General features: G+C 35.2%; 4 protein-coding genes across 7 annotated transcripts; 2 read left to right on the forward strand and 2 right to left on the reverse strand.

The window, feature by feature from the left end:
* Nucleotides 1-23: 23 nt before the first annotated feature.
* LOC120174757 (probable 2-carboxy-D-arabinitol-1-phosphatase) lies at nt 24-3325 on the reverse strand. The gene is made up of 8 exons (XM_039181516.1): nt 3311-3325; nt 1963-2122; nt 1726-1877; nt 1053-1172; nt 882-981; nt 562-701; nt 381-461; nt 24-243 (listed from the first exon to the last, which is right to left on the reverse strand). Exons 1-6 carry the CDS (start codon nt 3323-3325, stop codon nt 583-585), a joined length of 666 nt encoding a protein of 221 aa, XP_039037447.1. The 3' UTR covers nt 24-243; nt 381-461; nt 562-582.
* Nucleotides 3326-3504: 179 nt separating this feature from the next.
* LOC120174758 (putative golgin subfamily A member 6-like protein 3) lies at nt 3505-5921 on the reverse strand. Its single transcript, XM_039181518.1, has 6 exons — nt 5791-5921; nt 4370-4429; nt 4227-4265; nt 4007-4080; nt 3692-3751; nt 3505-3608 (listed from the first exon to the last, which is right to left on the reverse strand). Exons 1-6 carry the CDS (start codon nt 5919-5921, stop codon nt 3505-3507), a joined length of 468 nt encoding a protein of 155 aa, XP_039037449.1.
* A 262-nt stretch (nt 5922-6183) lies between these two features.
* Nucleotides 6184-6612, forward strand: LOC120174759. The gene is made up of 2 exons (XM_039181519.1): nt 6184-6226; nt 6305-6612. Exons 1-2 carry the CDS (start codon nt 6184-6186, stop codon nt 6610-6612), a joined length of 351 nt encoding a protein of 116 aa, XP_039037450.1.
* Nucleotides 6441-9066, forward strand: LOC120174753 (E3 ubiquitin-protein ligase RMA1H1-like). 4 transcript variants are annotated; one of them, XM_039181513.1, is made up of 2 exons: nt 6441-6529; nt 8249-9066. In XM_039181513.1, the coding sequence occupies exon 2, from the start codon at nt 8253-8255 to the stop codon at nt 8952-8954; it is 702 nt and encodes a 233-aa protein (XP_039037444.1). In that variant the 5' UTR covers nt 6441-6529; nt 8249-8252; the 3' UTR covers nt 8955-9066. The 4 variants fall into 4 exon arrangements, with proteins under 4 accessions (XP_039037444.1, XP_039037441.1, XP_039037443.1 ...); XM_039181510.1 differs by lacking the exon at nt 6441-6529 and adding an exon at nt 6760-6862; XM_039181512.1 differs by lacking the exon at nt 6441-6529 and adding an exon at nt 7758-7776.
* Nucleotides 9067-15178: the final 6112 nt, after the last annotated feature.

Below are 15178 nucleotides of genomic sequence, written 5' to 3' on the forward strand. Positions count from 1 at the left end.
GCCTTTGTTCAACTGGTCAAGAATATGTAATGCCATAACATATGTTCATATGAACTCAACAAGAACTAAAAAATTGTCTTGTTTCCCAGTCTCAACGGCTATTGATTCAGACAGATTCAAGCAAGATACACGTGATCGCTATACATATGAGAAGTCGTATTCAAAGACTGGAGCATTGCTTCCCCTCTTTGGTTGAAAACGAATGTGGATAAACCACCATTGCTCACATCAATCGACCTAAACCTGAAACATGAAAAAGAAACCGTTAAGAACTGCAGAAAATCGAGCATGGACCATTTACGAACAACGGGTGATATGCAGATCACGATTTTCCAGTTCAACAAGATGTCTAGAAACACATTGACAAGAAAACGGCATACCTCTCGAGGGGGAAGCCCTACAGCTGAGCAGATCAGTGCCCTTAACATTGATTTCTGAGTGACAACCAAGAAGTTTTCTCCCCGATCAATAATAGACCATTCTTACTAATCAATCAGATCAATTTGACAATTCAGAAGATGATAAAAGTTACAGAAAAAATGAAAACAGAAGAGAGCACACCGGCGAGAACAAGATTTCCCTTCAAGATTCTCTAGCTGTTGTCCACAGTTTCCGAAGAGGGTAGATGCCGTTTACGTAGAAATTCGCCAGATCCTTTCTCCATGTTGTGTACTCCTTTGGATATATCATTTTAGCATCCACTGCCTCCAAATTCTGAATATCATTTAGTCTAGTACTGGTAGTTTTTGCATCATTCCAAACCAGAATGAGCTAATTAAGTTAATCGGTGTTCGAAACTGACTAGATGACTTCTACATAGACCAAGTTAGTAATGTACTTAGACAAGTTGCGAAACAAGTAAACAATAGTTAGAAACAGACCATTTTTCATGCCTTCAAGGTAAAAGAGATGGCACTCCTTAAGTGAATCAAGGAAAACCAGTGGCTCTTCCCTGCCTTGCCATAACACTTCGGCAGTGGTCTGCATCAAAGAAAGATTGTCCGATATAAAAAGAATCTTGTCTGGATAACTTTAAACGTCAGTAGTCATACCTTAGCACGTGTTATCGGACTCGAAAAACATTGATCAAAGTGCATATTCGCAAGGGCCTGACTACACCTATCAGCTTGCTTTATCCCAGCTTCTGTTAGAACAGATAAGTTTGAGCTTCCCTGTAACTCAAAAGATAACTAAGTCAGCAGTTCAGTCATTCAATTTCATGGGATTCTGATTCAAATGGAACTAACTTCTGTTATGCCCTAACTCTTCATTACGCTAAAAGTACTCAGATCAGACGCATGTATCAGATTATATCCGTGTTTGAGACACATCCAAATCCAAGCAACATAGTCTAATTTCGTATATGTTCAGTTGTTAACAATGAATCGGGCACCTGTATCGAATACACTAGTTTGAGCTTCCATGAAATTCAATGCTCACCAATCACATTCACATTGACATAAAGAAGCTCTCATTTCTCTCATCCAGGGTGGGAGGCACGTTGTAGGCGGGAGAGGTAATGGCCTTCCAACTTTGATGATTTAATCACATTTTAAGAAGTTATTGATATCCTTTTCACATATTAATGAAATTAAAATCTAAATAATTTAATTATTTAATTCCTCGTAGTTCATGCTATATTATTGCAACTAAACCCCACCACCCACAACATAAACAAAAACTTGCAGCAGAAACTAGTTTACAAGGGAGCTGGGGGCAACAAACCTGAACTCTACCCTCTTCATTCCAAGAGCTGAGGCCATGCCTTACAAGAGTTACCTTCTTTGGGGACGATAAAAACCCACAAGTAAGTGATATGGTAGCTCTCTCAAAATAATAAGCAGTACCAGTCAAGGAATAATCATTCTCAAGCTTATCTGTGTCACACACACACACACACCCCATAGCAATCAACTTCAAATTACAAAGAAAAAGGGGAAACGGAGAAAGCAGTGAACTTACCAGCAGTTACGGGGCCCTCTGCACTAGAACTCGAGCATCGAATCCTAGGACTCCAACGACAAAGACTATAGCTTTTACCAGCTAATTTAACATCCTTTTTGGAGGCTATATTTGAGAAGAAAGGGATGGTTAAGGACAGAGCTTCACAAACAATCTTGTACTATCTATGCATTTGACGTTTATGGACAGTTTCTTGTGGGTTTCGGAGGTAGTTAATAGCTTGGTGAAGATGTAGAAAAGAGTCTCTATGATCAAATCTTTGATTATTAGGAGCTTGGCCACTGTAATCCAACTTTGTATGGTAGTGGTTTGTTTTCCTGTGATAAGCTGAGGTTTTGGGTGATTGGGTCAGCTATTCTTATCCTAAGTTACTCTGATATCTTATACTTTTAATATTTCTTTTCTAGAAAATATCAATATTTATTTGAAAATGGAACGGAAGATTCGGTTTTGATTTGATTGGATGAATTTTTTTTAAAAAAAATCTTAGAATCAGATTTAGGAAAATTTCTCATTTTATGATAATTTTTTTTAAAGGGTAAACTATGCAGATAGTCTCCTATGTTTTTTCTCTGATTAACTTTGGTAATTAATTTAAAAACTAAAGGGGAATGATCCCTAACGTTATCGATCAGTTTGATTTTAGTTCATAATATTATCAATTCGTTCGATTTTAGCGTTTCAGTCGTTAACTCTCGTTCGATTTTAGTCCCTCAACTATGTTAGAGACTTAAACAAAAAGGGGTTAATGAAAATTAATTACTGAAGAACTAAAATCAAACAGAACGATAATATTAAAGATCATTTCCCCTTAATTTTTAAATTGATGACTAAAGTCGGTCATACCCTAAACATAGGGGAATATCCACATAGTTTACATTTTATTAAAAATTATACATTTATATATTATTTATTAAATTTTAATGAGATGTTTTTCATTTTAATAAAATATTTTTATTAAATAAATATTAAATCGAGTTGGATCAAATTTTCAATTAAAATTTTGGATCGAGTTTAAAATAAATTAAAATATCTTTAAGTTCGAATTTAATCAAAATAAATTTTTATTGTAGTATTTGATTCATATTTAGGACTATAAAAAACTTACCTCTTCGTAACTATTCTAAACTCAAGATTTGATCCACTCAAATTAAAACTCAGCTAATTTTTTTTGAATAAATTAAAATAAACTTAATCCTCCAATCGAATGATGTCATGTGTCACTGATACCATGTATCGTGCCACGTGTCATTGGTACCATGTGTCACCCATTCGATTGGAGGACTAACTTTTCAAAGTATTGGTGGAAAATAAATACATTAAATTAAAATAAAGCTAGTCCTCCAACCAAATGGTGCACCATATCTCGAACGGTAGCTTTTACATTAGAATTGTTTAATAGAGCTAGCAGAAGTAATCTAATTTCTTAATAACAAAATTTTGATGATAATTATTTTACGAAATTAAAAGATTGTGACTCATAAAAGTTGATATTTAATTCAGTAACCTACAATGTAAATCATTCCAGATTCAACTGGATTTTCATTGTTTAATAACCAGTTTCTTTTTCTTCGACTGTTCCAACTGAGCAATTTTATCAGCACAGAACTTCTCTTGCTCAGATATCAAGCTCTTCTCTTTCTTCCCTAATATACCAACCAATGCTAAATTAGTATAAAACAGGTTTCATTAAAAACAAAGGAACGGTATTTTTGGACCGATAGCTCACTCAATTGTTCATATCGCACAAACAACCTTTCTTGCTCTTCCTCAAACCTGGAAATTGTATCTGTGAAACAACATTGATAATTAGAACACAATCAAAACTATCCATTCACATAGAAGTGAAGTTCTTTAGTTTATCAGTTTAAAATCAGTGTCGGGATCATAAACTGTAAATTCTGAAAAGTTTATTTATGTCAATTGGTTATCACTTATCACTTGAGGAAAGAAATGAATAGGCAGAAATAGCTTTGTTTTTTCAGAAAAATATGAAAAAATTTCATATATTACTACAAAAGGCTCATAAATAATCAGAAGCTACCTTTCAGTGCCTGCAAATGGGCAGTTTTTCCTTTGCAGAAGTTCTCATAAGCCTCTTGGAACTTTGCAGTTTCACTCTTCAAGCAATTTTCACACTGCAAAACGAAGCAATCACATTAGCTTCTCAAGCTTTTAAACCATTTATTAAATCCCATTAACAAATTCCCTTTCATCAATCGGTTTACAAGGATGAGCCCTGAGATCTTTATGAAAATTATAACTCTTTCGAGCTCTTTGTAAGCGCCTTAGCGAAAGTTTGTCTAGAGTAAACAGAAACAAACAACACCAAAATACTATATTTGGATTACCAAAAATTTGCTTACATTTTGGTTCAAAGTTGGATTATAAGTATGCTATTGTTTACTTTTCCTTCTCCAATTTGGACTTCAGATCTTCAATCTTAGACCTTATCTCAGTAGCCACGCTGCCAACGAAATTTAAGAGAACAAATAATTGCAGAATTTGGTAAGAGTTTCGGTTGGAGAAAAGGAAAAGCTTAAAATGTTATCGTTAGGCCAAGTTATATTATTATATGTTTGAAAAGAATAAAATTTAGGTTAAAATGTTATATCCAAGCAAAGATGAGTCGAAGGGGATGTCCCAGGTGGATCGAGGACTGGGCTATACTTGATTAAATAAAGGTCTCAAGTCTCTTGACCAATGTCAGACGGTACCCAGGGAGAGCCTAACAATGAGCAGTTTGGCTCGGGTCGTTTAAGGATGTTGTTGTTTAATTGTATTATCTTTGTGATGGATTATGTCTCTCGTTTTTCTCTGTTTGATGATGAGGGTTGCGTTGAAGATAAGAATCAGAAATAATGATGGGGATAAAAAAATGCTGGGGAGTGTGTCTGATTTTCTGGTATGCTATTTGATGGTGCTACAATGTATCAACTTCCATGGTTTGGTGTCAATTCATTTCGAGGACCTTGGTTGGGTGGACTTGATTCGAGAGTGGAGATCGCCATTGTTACATTTCTCGTCGAATGATGGGTGGATATGTTGTCAATTTTGTAGCTGGATTGCTGCCGTGGTGTCAAGCTATGGGTTGGTTCTGGGATTTGATTAATAATCTAGTTTGATTTCTGGTGCAGTTTGGATAATTAACGCCATTGTGGATTTGACTGCTTGTACAGCTGATTGATGGCTTGATGGCTTGGTGTGGTTTTGTGCATATGTTTTATGAACCACTTTTATATGGCACCATGATTCGGTCCGAGTCGAGTGGGATGCTTATGACTGTTATAGTTGAAGTATTTCTATAGTCTCTAAATCTTGTGGGATTGTATTGGTCCTCATCGTTCGAACTCTTCTTATTTTCGAGTGGTTTTGGTCCGGGGTATTCTTTTCCTCCAATTAATATTAGGGAGGTTTTTTAATGAGACATTGACCATTGTCATTGTTTTTGTACGTTTTCACACTTCAATTACATACAAGACACCCTTTTTAAAAAAAAATTAGGTATAGTCGAAACTAATTATATATCTGGATGATTTTGGGATGAAATTAGAAGATTCAAAAGTTTAAGGGTTAATTTAAAACTAGAGCTATAGTTTGGGAATGAAATTAAAATATTTAAAACTTTAAGGATTAATTTAAAATGAGAATCATAGCTTGGGGATAAAATTAAAATATTTAAAAGTTTATGGATTAATTTAAAGTAAAGGTTATAATTTAGGGACATAAGATGTAATTAACACTAAAATTAATATTCGGAGCACCCAGGCCCCTCAAAGCATTTGTGTCTTTCTCTGGACTCTTCTTCACGATAGACTTAAGACCAACATGGAGCGATTCCGGCGTCTACTCTCCTCTGATACATCTTGTACCTTTTGTGGTGAGCATGTTCTGAGAGATTGTCTGTCCCGAGACCAAACAATTATGGACTCGCATCCTCCCTCCAGCCTTGCTTCCATATTTTTTTACTTAGGACTTGAAAGATTGATTACTCTAGAACATTCAGCTCGTATCCTATCATAGCAGATGGTCTTGTCAATGGCGGTATTTTTTTACTTCTCTCATATGGCAACTCTGAAAAAGACAAAATGATTTTGTCTTCACCCAAAGTTGCTCCACAGCAAATACATGCCTCTCTATTGTTGCTACTTGGGCAACGTTTTACTTCGATAACTCCAACCCAGGGCTCTCCCCTTCTTCACACATTCCCCAGGCTATTCAATGGACGAAGCCTGCTCATGGTTGGATTACTTTAAACACGAAGGTAATTGACTTCTTGATTTCAACGGATCCACTGGTTTTTGCTCTACCCTCAAAGCTGAACTCTGGGGCATGCTTCTAGGCCTGAGACTTGCATGGGAAAATGGCTACAGACACGTTTATCTCCAGTTTGATTGCCTTGAGGCAGTCCCTCTCGTAAATGACGATCACTATGCAAATTGCTCCTTGGTCCAATCAATCAACCATATTAGGGAGCGCCAATGGACAATAAGAGTCGAATGGATCCCTCGAGAAGCAAATAGGATCGTAGATGCCCTTGCTCACTCCCAAATTGATATTCTTGCTGGTATGTACGTTTACACAGAACCCCTGGTGTCTATCTTGGATCTGCTTAATCGTGATTGCTATGCCCCTTACATGAGAGCTTAATGTAACCTTGATGTTTTTACAATTCAAAAAAAAAAAAGATCAAATAATAAATCATAAAATAGATTAAACAGTTATGCATATGCTGCACTGTTTATCAATATTGGAACGGTATTCTGCTATTAAATGGGCCTCTTCGATAGACACGCTTTTTTTCTCCTATAATTCGCCCTCTTTTATATTTTTGGTTTCTCTTTGTAAAAGACATAAACACAAACTCAAAAGTTTGTCGAGTTTCCAGCTCTTTGATTTGGTAAGTTATCGGTTATTGATTCTATTTTGTTCATTAGTTTTCATTTCGATTGATGTCAATATCGCTCTCCTTAGATCGAATAAGCTTTGTTTTTTTAAAATAAAATTGAAATTGTCTCTTTTATAATTATCGGGAAATGTTTCCTTCCGATTCCCATGGATTTCTTTTTGACAAACAAGTTAGAACTTTGCCCTTTGGTTTGTATTCGAGAAATTAAAGAAATTAAAGAAACCTAATTATGCAGAAACAAGAATCAATGGATTAATTGCTCTCGAATGCTAGTTTATGATTGCGCAACTTTGGTTAAAAAAATCATGCTCCGATAAGGAAATTAAAAACTTAGTGTTGTAGTTTTCGATTTTGTTCTTGGAAATCAATCAATTGATTTCTTTTTAGAATAAGAAAAAAAGATCGAGTTTGTGTCGGCCATGCCCCATTGACAACTAAGGGGACGGTATCGGTGGTGGATGGTTAATAATTTGATGGGTTTCAAGGTTTCATGTTTTACGCAATTTTGACCTGAAGAAATAAAGAACGTAGTAAAATGCAGTCTGCTGTTTTTTGCTTCATATGAATCATTGTGTCCTGGGGCAGACTTGTAAATTTTATGTTGGATGGGCTACCTTATAAAATTTTAGAATAGAAAATACAAAGAAAATATCGAAACTCCTCGGTCCGTCCTTGATTGTGTCTTCTCAAATCGTTGAGTTTTTTTTTAATCTCAACTCCCAGTGAGTTTTGGGCCAAAATGAAGGAGTATTTGGATTTGCAGCTAGTGGGAGTTGCTGCAACTTGCAACTAAGGTTACGGGGAAACCCTGAATCGGAAAGCTAGGTGTTGAAATTGATCAGTTTACAAACACCATAGCCCGGAGTTACCGTGGGAAATATTTTTTTTGCTACCTGGACTCGGGGGTAAGTGATGGGTATATCAGTATATGTATATATCCATACTTATGTTTGAATATGCATCGACCAATGTTGTTTTTACCCGGGGAACTGATTGTTGAAAACTAGTACTTTTTTTCATAAACCACTATCTCAAGCTAGTTACTATTACCTATAGGTGCTTTGAGATGCATGAATGTAATTTGTGGTCCCTAAAATTTGCCTTGCCTTTTCTTCTTATCCATTTGGTAGAAAATGTGAATCAAGCTATGCGTTTCTACCTTATCTGTTTGGTGCTTATCATAATTTTGGCCCCTCACATGTTCCTGCATATACAGCTGCTACCTGATTGCTGGTCTTTTGTATTATACATCATAGTTATTGTCTTTTTTCTCTCTCTTTCTGTTTTCTAGATTTGTTGATTTGCTCTGTGTCTAGTTGCTTGATTGTTGATCCTAAGTGTCCTAGTTTTTAAATCTGAGTTTCTTTTTTCGAACAGATCCATGGATTTTGAGCAATATTATGCTCGGGAATGGAGGGCCATCCCCGATGCTTCAAGAACCGAGAATTTGAGTGGTAACTTTGACTGCAATATCTGCCTAGACTTCGCTCACGAACCAATTGTCACACTCTGCGGTCACCTCTACTGCTGGCCCTGCATCTATAAGTGGCTTCATGTCCAGAGTGCCTCCCTTGATCAAGATGAGAATCCACAGTGTCCGGTTTGCAAAGCTGATATATCCCACACCACCATGGTTCCCCTTTACGGTCATGGCCAATCTGAATCCGAGTTTCGAGGCAAGGCACTTTATGGGGGTATGGTGATACCCCCTAGACCGCCGGCTTGCGGCACACAGCCTTTTCTATCGCCTACATCCCCAAATGGTCAGCAGCTTCCTTATCGCAACCCTTATCAAAATCAAAACTACAACCCCCATGCTTACTATGAAGATGATCCATCATCACCGTTGCTTAACGTCGGGGGCACATTCCATCATCCCCTTGTTGGGATGTTTGGAGACATGGTATATGCAAGGGTTTTCGGAAACTCGGAAAGGATATACGCGTATCCAAACTCACATCTGGTAACGGCAAGTAGTAGCACCCCCAGGTTGAGAAGACATGAGATGCAGGCTGACAGGTCACTAAACAGAATTTCAATCTTCCTCTTCTGTTGTTTCCTTTTGTGCCTGATTGTATTTTGAGCTTCTTATATGCCACTTCTGTGTTTGTATAAATTGTAAAGAATCAAGATGTAAGCTTGTGGTATAGCCGCTTAGGCAAATGAGATCATACTGTATGATATGATATAATATCAGAGTTTATCTGAAAATTGTCATTTTTTTTACAACTGCCTCTCTACAGGCCGATGGTGTAATTAGAGAGCAAAGGGTGTTTAGGTGACTTGTGTTAGATTTGTCTAGAAATTAAGTTGACAAGTTGAAAATTTTATCTTGGTTGGTAGCTAACTTATTGGAAATTTCATCTTGGTTGGTGGTCAAACTTTGAACATGTGAATTTCATATTTGGTGGTTAACTTATACACATTGGAAAATTCTTAGGTAGGTGGCCAAACTTTGAACATATTGTTCTTAAAACTTAATTATAAATAGGCTTAAGTATTTTCATTAGAAATCATCCCAAAAACAAGTTCTCTCTTCCTATTGTATTCTTCATTCTCCCACTTTGAGAATTCTAAAGAATTCTATTTGTTGTAATATTGGCGATATAGTGAAGTTATCATCCAGTTTGGTGCCCGAGGAGTAGACGATATTCCCGTCGAACCTCGTAAATTTGGTGTGTTATCTCCTTTATTGTTTTTATTCGGTTCTTTTCCATTGTGTTTCAATATTCAATAGTTTGACAGGTTTATCTGTTGTGCAACCTTTGGTGGTTTTAATCTTGACATTTTAGGTCAATTTTAAAACTACGTTCGTGTGGGAAATAACCCGTTTTCCCCCAACAACTTGATCCCACGTCAATTACATCATTTGGTCCTTCAATTTTCACTAACTCTACAATTCAGTACCCACTACAGCCAAGCTCTTAATTGAGTCATCATGTGGTGTCTTGACGTTGGAAGGTAAATAATAGCAAGTGATTTACACCCTAAACCAATTTCAAATTGTACCCTCTCTCTTCATTGTGCTCCTCGAGAGCTGTTATAGGGATATGAAGATAAAATATCAATCATTTCACCAGGGGTTAGGTCACAATAAGCACTCGATGCCCTACATAATCTTCGGATTGTGCCTTCCACTTACGTAGTGCTCCTTGAGTCTTGTTACAAGATAAAGAGAGAAAATCCCACAATAATATTATTTTGAGAATATAATAATTAATTGTTGAATGTTACAACTAGCCGTATAATGGAGAGATCCATTAACAAAAATAATTCTTTTTTGGTAAACAATAAAGAATGCTATTAGGCAGCTACCGGAAGCGCTTGATCTTCATGCAGCAACCGGAAGCGCTTGATCTTCATGCAGCAACGATGACGGCATTCCTGGGGGACCATCCACTTCACACGCTCATTCTTTTTGGCCAATTTTGCCAAGTAATCTACAACCTTATTTCCTTGTCGAGACACATGATCAAACTGCACCACCCAATTTTGTTTCAATAACTCCGTTACGTGACTCACAAGTGTTACCTTGCAATGCTCATTTTCAGCTGCCTTTAGCGTCTCTATAACTTCCATGCTATCGACTTCAACGATGATTTGATTACGCCCCACTTCTAAGGCACATATCAGTCCGGGATACATACCCCAAAAGTTCAGCTTCCAGGACAGAACATATTCCTATAAACTTGGTAAATCTCATTTTCCATTCACCACCATGATCTAGAATAACTCCACCACATGAAGTTAGACCTGATTTCTTATGCCTGGCACCATCCGAATTCACCTTTAACCAGCCGGAAGAGGACACTGCCATACATTCACACGAGCTGGACCTCATGGTTCCTGACTAGTTTGCTGCAATCCGATTGTTGAAGCTTGGTTCATGATCTCCATTAAGTTTTTTCTCTGTTTCTATAATCGATCGATCATCTTCAATTGGTGAATCAAACACAACCGAGTTGTGATATAGCCACATGTTCCACACCATGTAACCAACAAGAGTTCCTAATTTTCAACGTTACTTACAAAATCATTGCAATTGTTGAGATTCATAGTTATTCAAGCTTTCATGTCCATAGATATAAAAGCTTGTAGTTTCTCTGGTTTCATCAACGCCACCCATCGGGAAAGCGCACATGGACAGGCTCTCAACAAATGATGGATGTCTTCCTTAGGGACAAGTCGGGCAGCTAGTAGCTACTATCGGTGGTAAGATGCGCCTCATACGTTCAGCATTTATCAACAAATGATCATTACCAATTATCCAGAAGAACATTTTAACTTTCGGTAAACCACGATATTTATTGATAATTGCCCAAACCTCCTACCTTAAATAAGTGGGATAACCAACGCGAAACTCATACCCAGACTTAACCATGAACAGACGATCATCACGCAAGCTCCAACCCACAACATCCATTCCAAACTGATGCGCTAGACATTTCTTTGTTGCGATTTTCAGCAGTATATTTAACGGAAAAAATTGCTTGAGAAGTGGCTATTGTCGGTTTCCATCCTCGTTGGTCATTTATGCTACAGGAATCGAATGCATATCAATCGCTCCAGCAGACATAACATGATTAATTAGAGGTCCACAATCGTCCAGCCAAGAATTGAACCAAAAACCAACAGATTGTCCATTCCGAATGCACCAATTAATATTGTTTCGAACATCATCCCAAATGCACGCCGAACTCCTCCACAAAGTAGAACAATTAGTGCTTTGGACTACCTCTGGAATTTCCTCGTTACATTTGTATTTGGACCGAAGAAATTTTACTCGTAGGTGGTCTTTCTTGGTTAAAATGTTACACACAATCTTCATTATAAATGCATTATTTTGTTGTTCAAGTTTCCGAAAACCAAGATCACCATGGTTGATCGGACAACAGACATCCTTCCAGTTAACAAGATGAACACCTCTCCTACCATCATCAATACCCCAAACAAATTGTCATTTAATGCTGTCTAAATATAATATTGATTTGAAAGAAAAAAAGGTTAAAATTTACACTTAAATTTTAATTACTCAAATATGATAATTTAAATATAAAATTAACCTAAATCTAATATGATCTAATTTAAAAATTGATTTGAATAAAAAATATTTGACTCGATTCAAAATGTGATGGAGCCAATAAACATGTACATATGAAATCATATCTATTTTACGCCAAGTGAAACTTGAGATTAATTGATTAAAAGGGCATAAATATGTTTGATAAAATGTGGTGATGAGGGGAAAATGAAGTCACAGTCACAGCCTTAATGAACCCCAAAAACAGGTGTGGTCACACGATTTTGTCAGCGAGGATCAGTGAGGACACGTGTGTAGAGCCAGAGGCTCCGTTCTCAACTTCATTTACCACATCAATGGCTTGCCTAAACAATAAGGCAAGGATCAATATGTATGGACGACTTTTTAAGGGCCACGGCTCAAAGTTCGACGAGTACGTTATTCTTGAAGACGTAAATTTTTATGCTAATAGAATAAGTTTAAATTTATAAAATTTTAGGAGGGATAAATTCGAAGTTATAAAATTTTAAAAGAAAAAAATTAATTTTAATGCAAAATACATAAAAAATATAAAAATATATAATAATTTTAAAATTTTAGATGTCTAATTTTTTTTTTTTGATAAATTAGATGTCTAAATTTATCCCTGCTTGAGGATCGGTTCAAGTATCAGAATTGCAGCAACACTATGGGCTTGAACCGAGCAACAGAACCATCGGGACTGGATTGATCTTAGCCGAGCTTTACATGGACAAAGCCCAATTCTCTATAACAATATGAACAAAGGGTTAACGTTAATCTTGAAATTGCAAAAACCCAAGCTAGACAAAATCATTAAGGTTGCGTTTGGTTGGCATGAATCCCTTCGAATTAAAGGGAATTGGAATCCAATTCTACCACTTTCTCATGTTTGGTTCAAGTTTTCCAAGGGAATTAGAATTCAAGAATAGATAGAATTCAATTCCCTTGTTGGTGAAAATTGAAATTTGACCATATTACCCTCATCAATCTTTTGGTAACTTATTCATATATTGAATAAAAATATTTTTTTTATTTCGGGTCGGGTCGGTTTCTAATTCATATATTCGGGTCGGGTCGGGTGAAACTTTATTTTGGTTGGATCGGGTCGATTTTTTTAAGTGTGATATACGACCCTAAAATATATATAACTTTACCTTATATATTTACGAATAATTACAATAATACCCCTATATATATAATTTTTTTCAATTAAGTCACTGTTTTTATTGAATAAAAATAATTTTTTTATTATTTCGGGTCGGGTGAAACTTTATTTTGGTCGGGTCAGGTCGATTTTTTTTAAGTGTGATATTCGGGTCGGGTTCGGGTTTAGGGTGAAAAATACTCGACCCGACCCAAAAAATACATAATTTCACCTTATATATTTAGGAATAATTACAATAATACCCCTCTATATATATATATATATTTCTTTTCCAATTAAGTCACTGTTTTTATTGAATAAAAATAATTTTTTTATTATTTCGGGTCGAGTCGGGTGAAACTTTATTTTGGTCGGGTCGGGTCTCGGATTGAGGTTCCCTTGTTCTCGGGTCTGGTCGGGTGGACCAAAAACCCGGCCCATGACCATCACTAATTGGGATGATTTTAACTTATGATGTTTATTAGCATGATTTTTATAATTTATTAAAATGAATAATCAATCAATAAAATTAAATTAATTTTTTTTTAATTTTTATAATATATTGCTACATGTAATTTATAAAACAAACTAAAATTAAGAAAAAAAACAAGAAGGGCAATCCTATCATTTTACATTACTGAAATAAAATTCATCTGACATGTCTGCGAACCAAACAGAATATGGAATTGGATTCCAATTCAATTTTCTGCCAACCAAACATAATATGGAATTGAATTCTAATTCCTGACAGATTTCAATTCCTTCACAGATTTCAATTCCCTCATAAATATTCCAGCGAACCAAACGCCACCTAAGGAGCTAATTGAAAAATTAATTTCTAAACTATAATTCTTTTATAGGTTTTTAAGTTTTTTTATTCAAGTATTTAAGAATTTATTCTATTTTTTATTTTCAAGTAAAATCTATTATGTCCGTTTAAATAATTTATTTAATTAATACATGACATGTGATCTTATGTGTTTCTTTATTATTCGAAATTTTATTTTCTCGCTATTTATTTCTTTTTATCTTATATTTTTATTGATAAACAAATAGAAAAACAGAAAGAATTAAATAGATGGAGATAACAAAAATAATCATCACTTTAGCTTCATAGTTTCTTTAACCTTCATCACGTTTTTATTCACTATCAACATCAATTTCGATCTATAATAGATAATCGTTTCTAATATATATAAATAAAAGTAATCACATAATATAATGTTAAACATTTAATTTGGTAAAAAAAATTAAACTCCTAATTAAAAATAAATAAATTACTTATTTATCAATTGAACTATAAAGACAATTTGAGTTTCAAACCCAAATCCCTGAATGCGCTTCAGTTGGACACCCACTTAACCAAAAACAATGATTATTGATTAAGCAGCAAGCAAAGCATGTGCCTAGTGAATGGTTATTAGCCATTTTCTTTGTAGCTAATCATTATTTACAGATCCCCTCTATCCATATGTGAAGTTTTCACATATAACTACCGTAACTTTTAACTGACTCACATACGAAAATGTACACGTTGTCGTATTGTAATACCGTGGCCGTTGCCTGTTTTATTGGATAAATGAAAGTCAAAAATAATCCAACAAGAACATATAACAAGAAATTCAGCCGTAATATATATAAAGGAAAAAGTGTAAGGAAAAGGAAAGGCTAAATTATTGAAAAGGAGTGGGTTGGGTTGCTTGCATGCAATCTTGTTTGAACGCTATAGGTGAAACCCTAACCCTCTATCTAACAGTCAAATCAAGTGTGCCACCTACTCTACTCCTATCACTCTTTTTTTAGATCTTAATCATATCGAAGGATGAGTGTGTTTTCAAATTCAATCTGTTATTCTATTTGATTTAGATTTAAAGAAATTTTATCAATTTAAAATTTGATTTAATATTTTAAGTGAAAAATCACCACATATATATAATTAACTTTTATCAGGTCAAATATAATATTTATTAAATATATATAGAAAAGTGTCTTCTAGTAAATATTCACATACATGGAGATATATATCAAGTATACTAATATACTATTGGTCCCAAATCAAGTTAAGTTAAGCATATGTTATATTAAGAATGAACCGATTCGATCTTAGTTTTTTAAAAATTTA

This window comes from Hibiscus syriacus, unplaced genomic scaffold (genome assembly GCF_006381635.1).
Source record: "Hibiscus syriacus cultivar Baekdansim isolate YM2019G1 unplaced genomic scaffold, ASM638163v2 tig00112117_pilon, whole genome shotgun sequence".
In the NCBI taxonomy this organism is placed as follows: Eukaryota; Viridiplantae; Streptophyta; class Magnoliopsida; order Malvales; family Malvaceae; genus Hibiscus; species Hibiscus syriacus.

Excerpts from the sequence above, each read along its gene's own strand:
- LOC120174758 (XM_039181518.1), bottom strand. The coding sequence starts at position 5,921 with ATGGAAGCAAGGCTGGAGGGAGGATGCGAGTCCATAATTGTTTGGTCT. Across the intron at positions 4,266-4,369 it reads TCCAAATTGGAGAAGGAAAA|ACAAACTTTCGCTAAGGCGC; the intron begins GTAAACAATAGC and ends TGTTTACTCTAG. Across the intron at positions 3,752-4,006 it reads CCATTTGCAGGCACTGAAAG|ATACAATTTCCAGGTTTGAG; the intron begins GTAGCTTCTGAT and ends GTTGTTTCACAG.
- LOC120174759 (XM_039181519.1), top strand. The coding sequence starts at position 6,184 with ATGGACGAAGCCTGCTCATGGTTGGATTACTTTAAACACGAAG. Across the intron at positions 6,227-6,304 it reads GGATTACTTTAAACACGAAG|GCCTGAGACTTGCATGGGAA; the intron begins GTAATTGACTTC and ends GCATGCTTCTAG.
- LOC120174757 (XM_039181516.1), bottom strand. Across the intron at positions 1,878-1,962 it reads AGAGGGCCCCGTAACTGCTG|ATAAGCTTGAGAATGATTAT; the intron begins GTAAGTTCACTG and ends TGTGTGACACAG. Across the intron at positions 982-1,052 it reads GTCCGATAACACGTGCTAAG|ACCACTGCCGAAGTGTTATG; the intron begins GTATGACTACTG and ends TCTTTGATGCAG.
- LOC120174753 (XM_039181513.1), top strand. The coding sequence starts at position 8,253 with ATGGATTTTGAGCAATATTATGCTCGGGAATGGAGGGCCATCCCCGAT.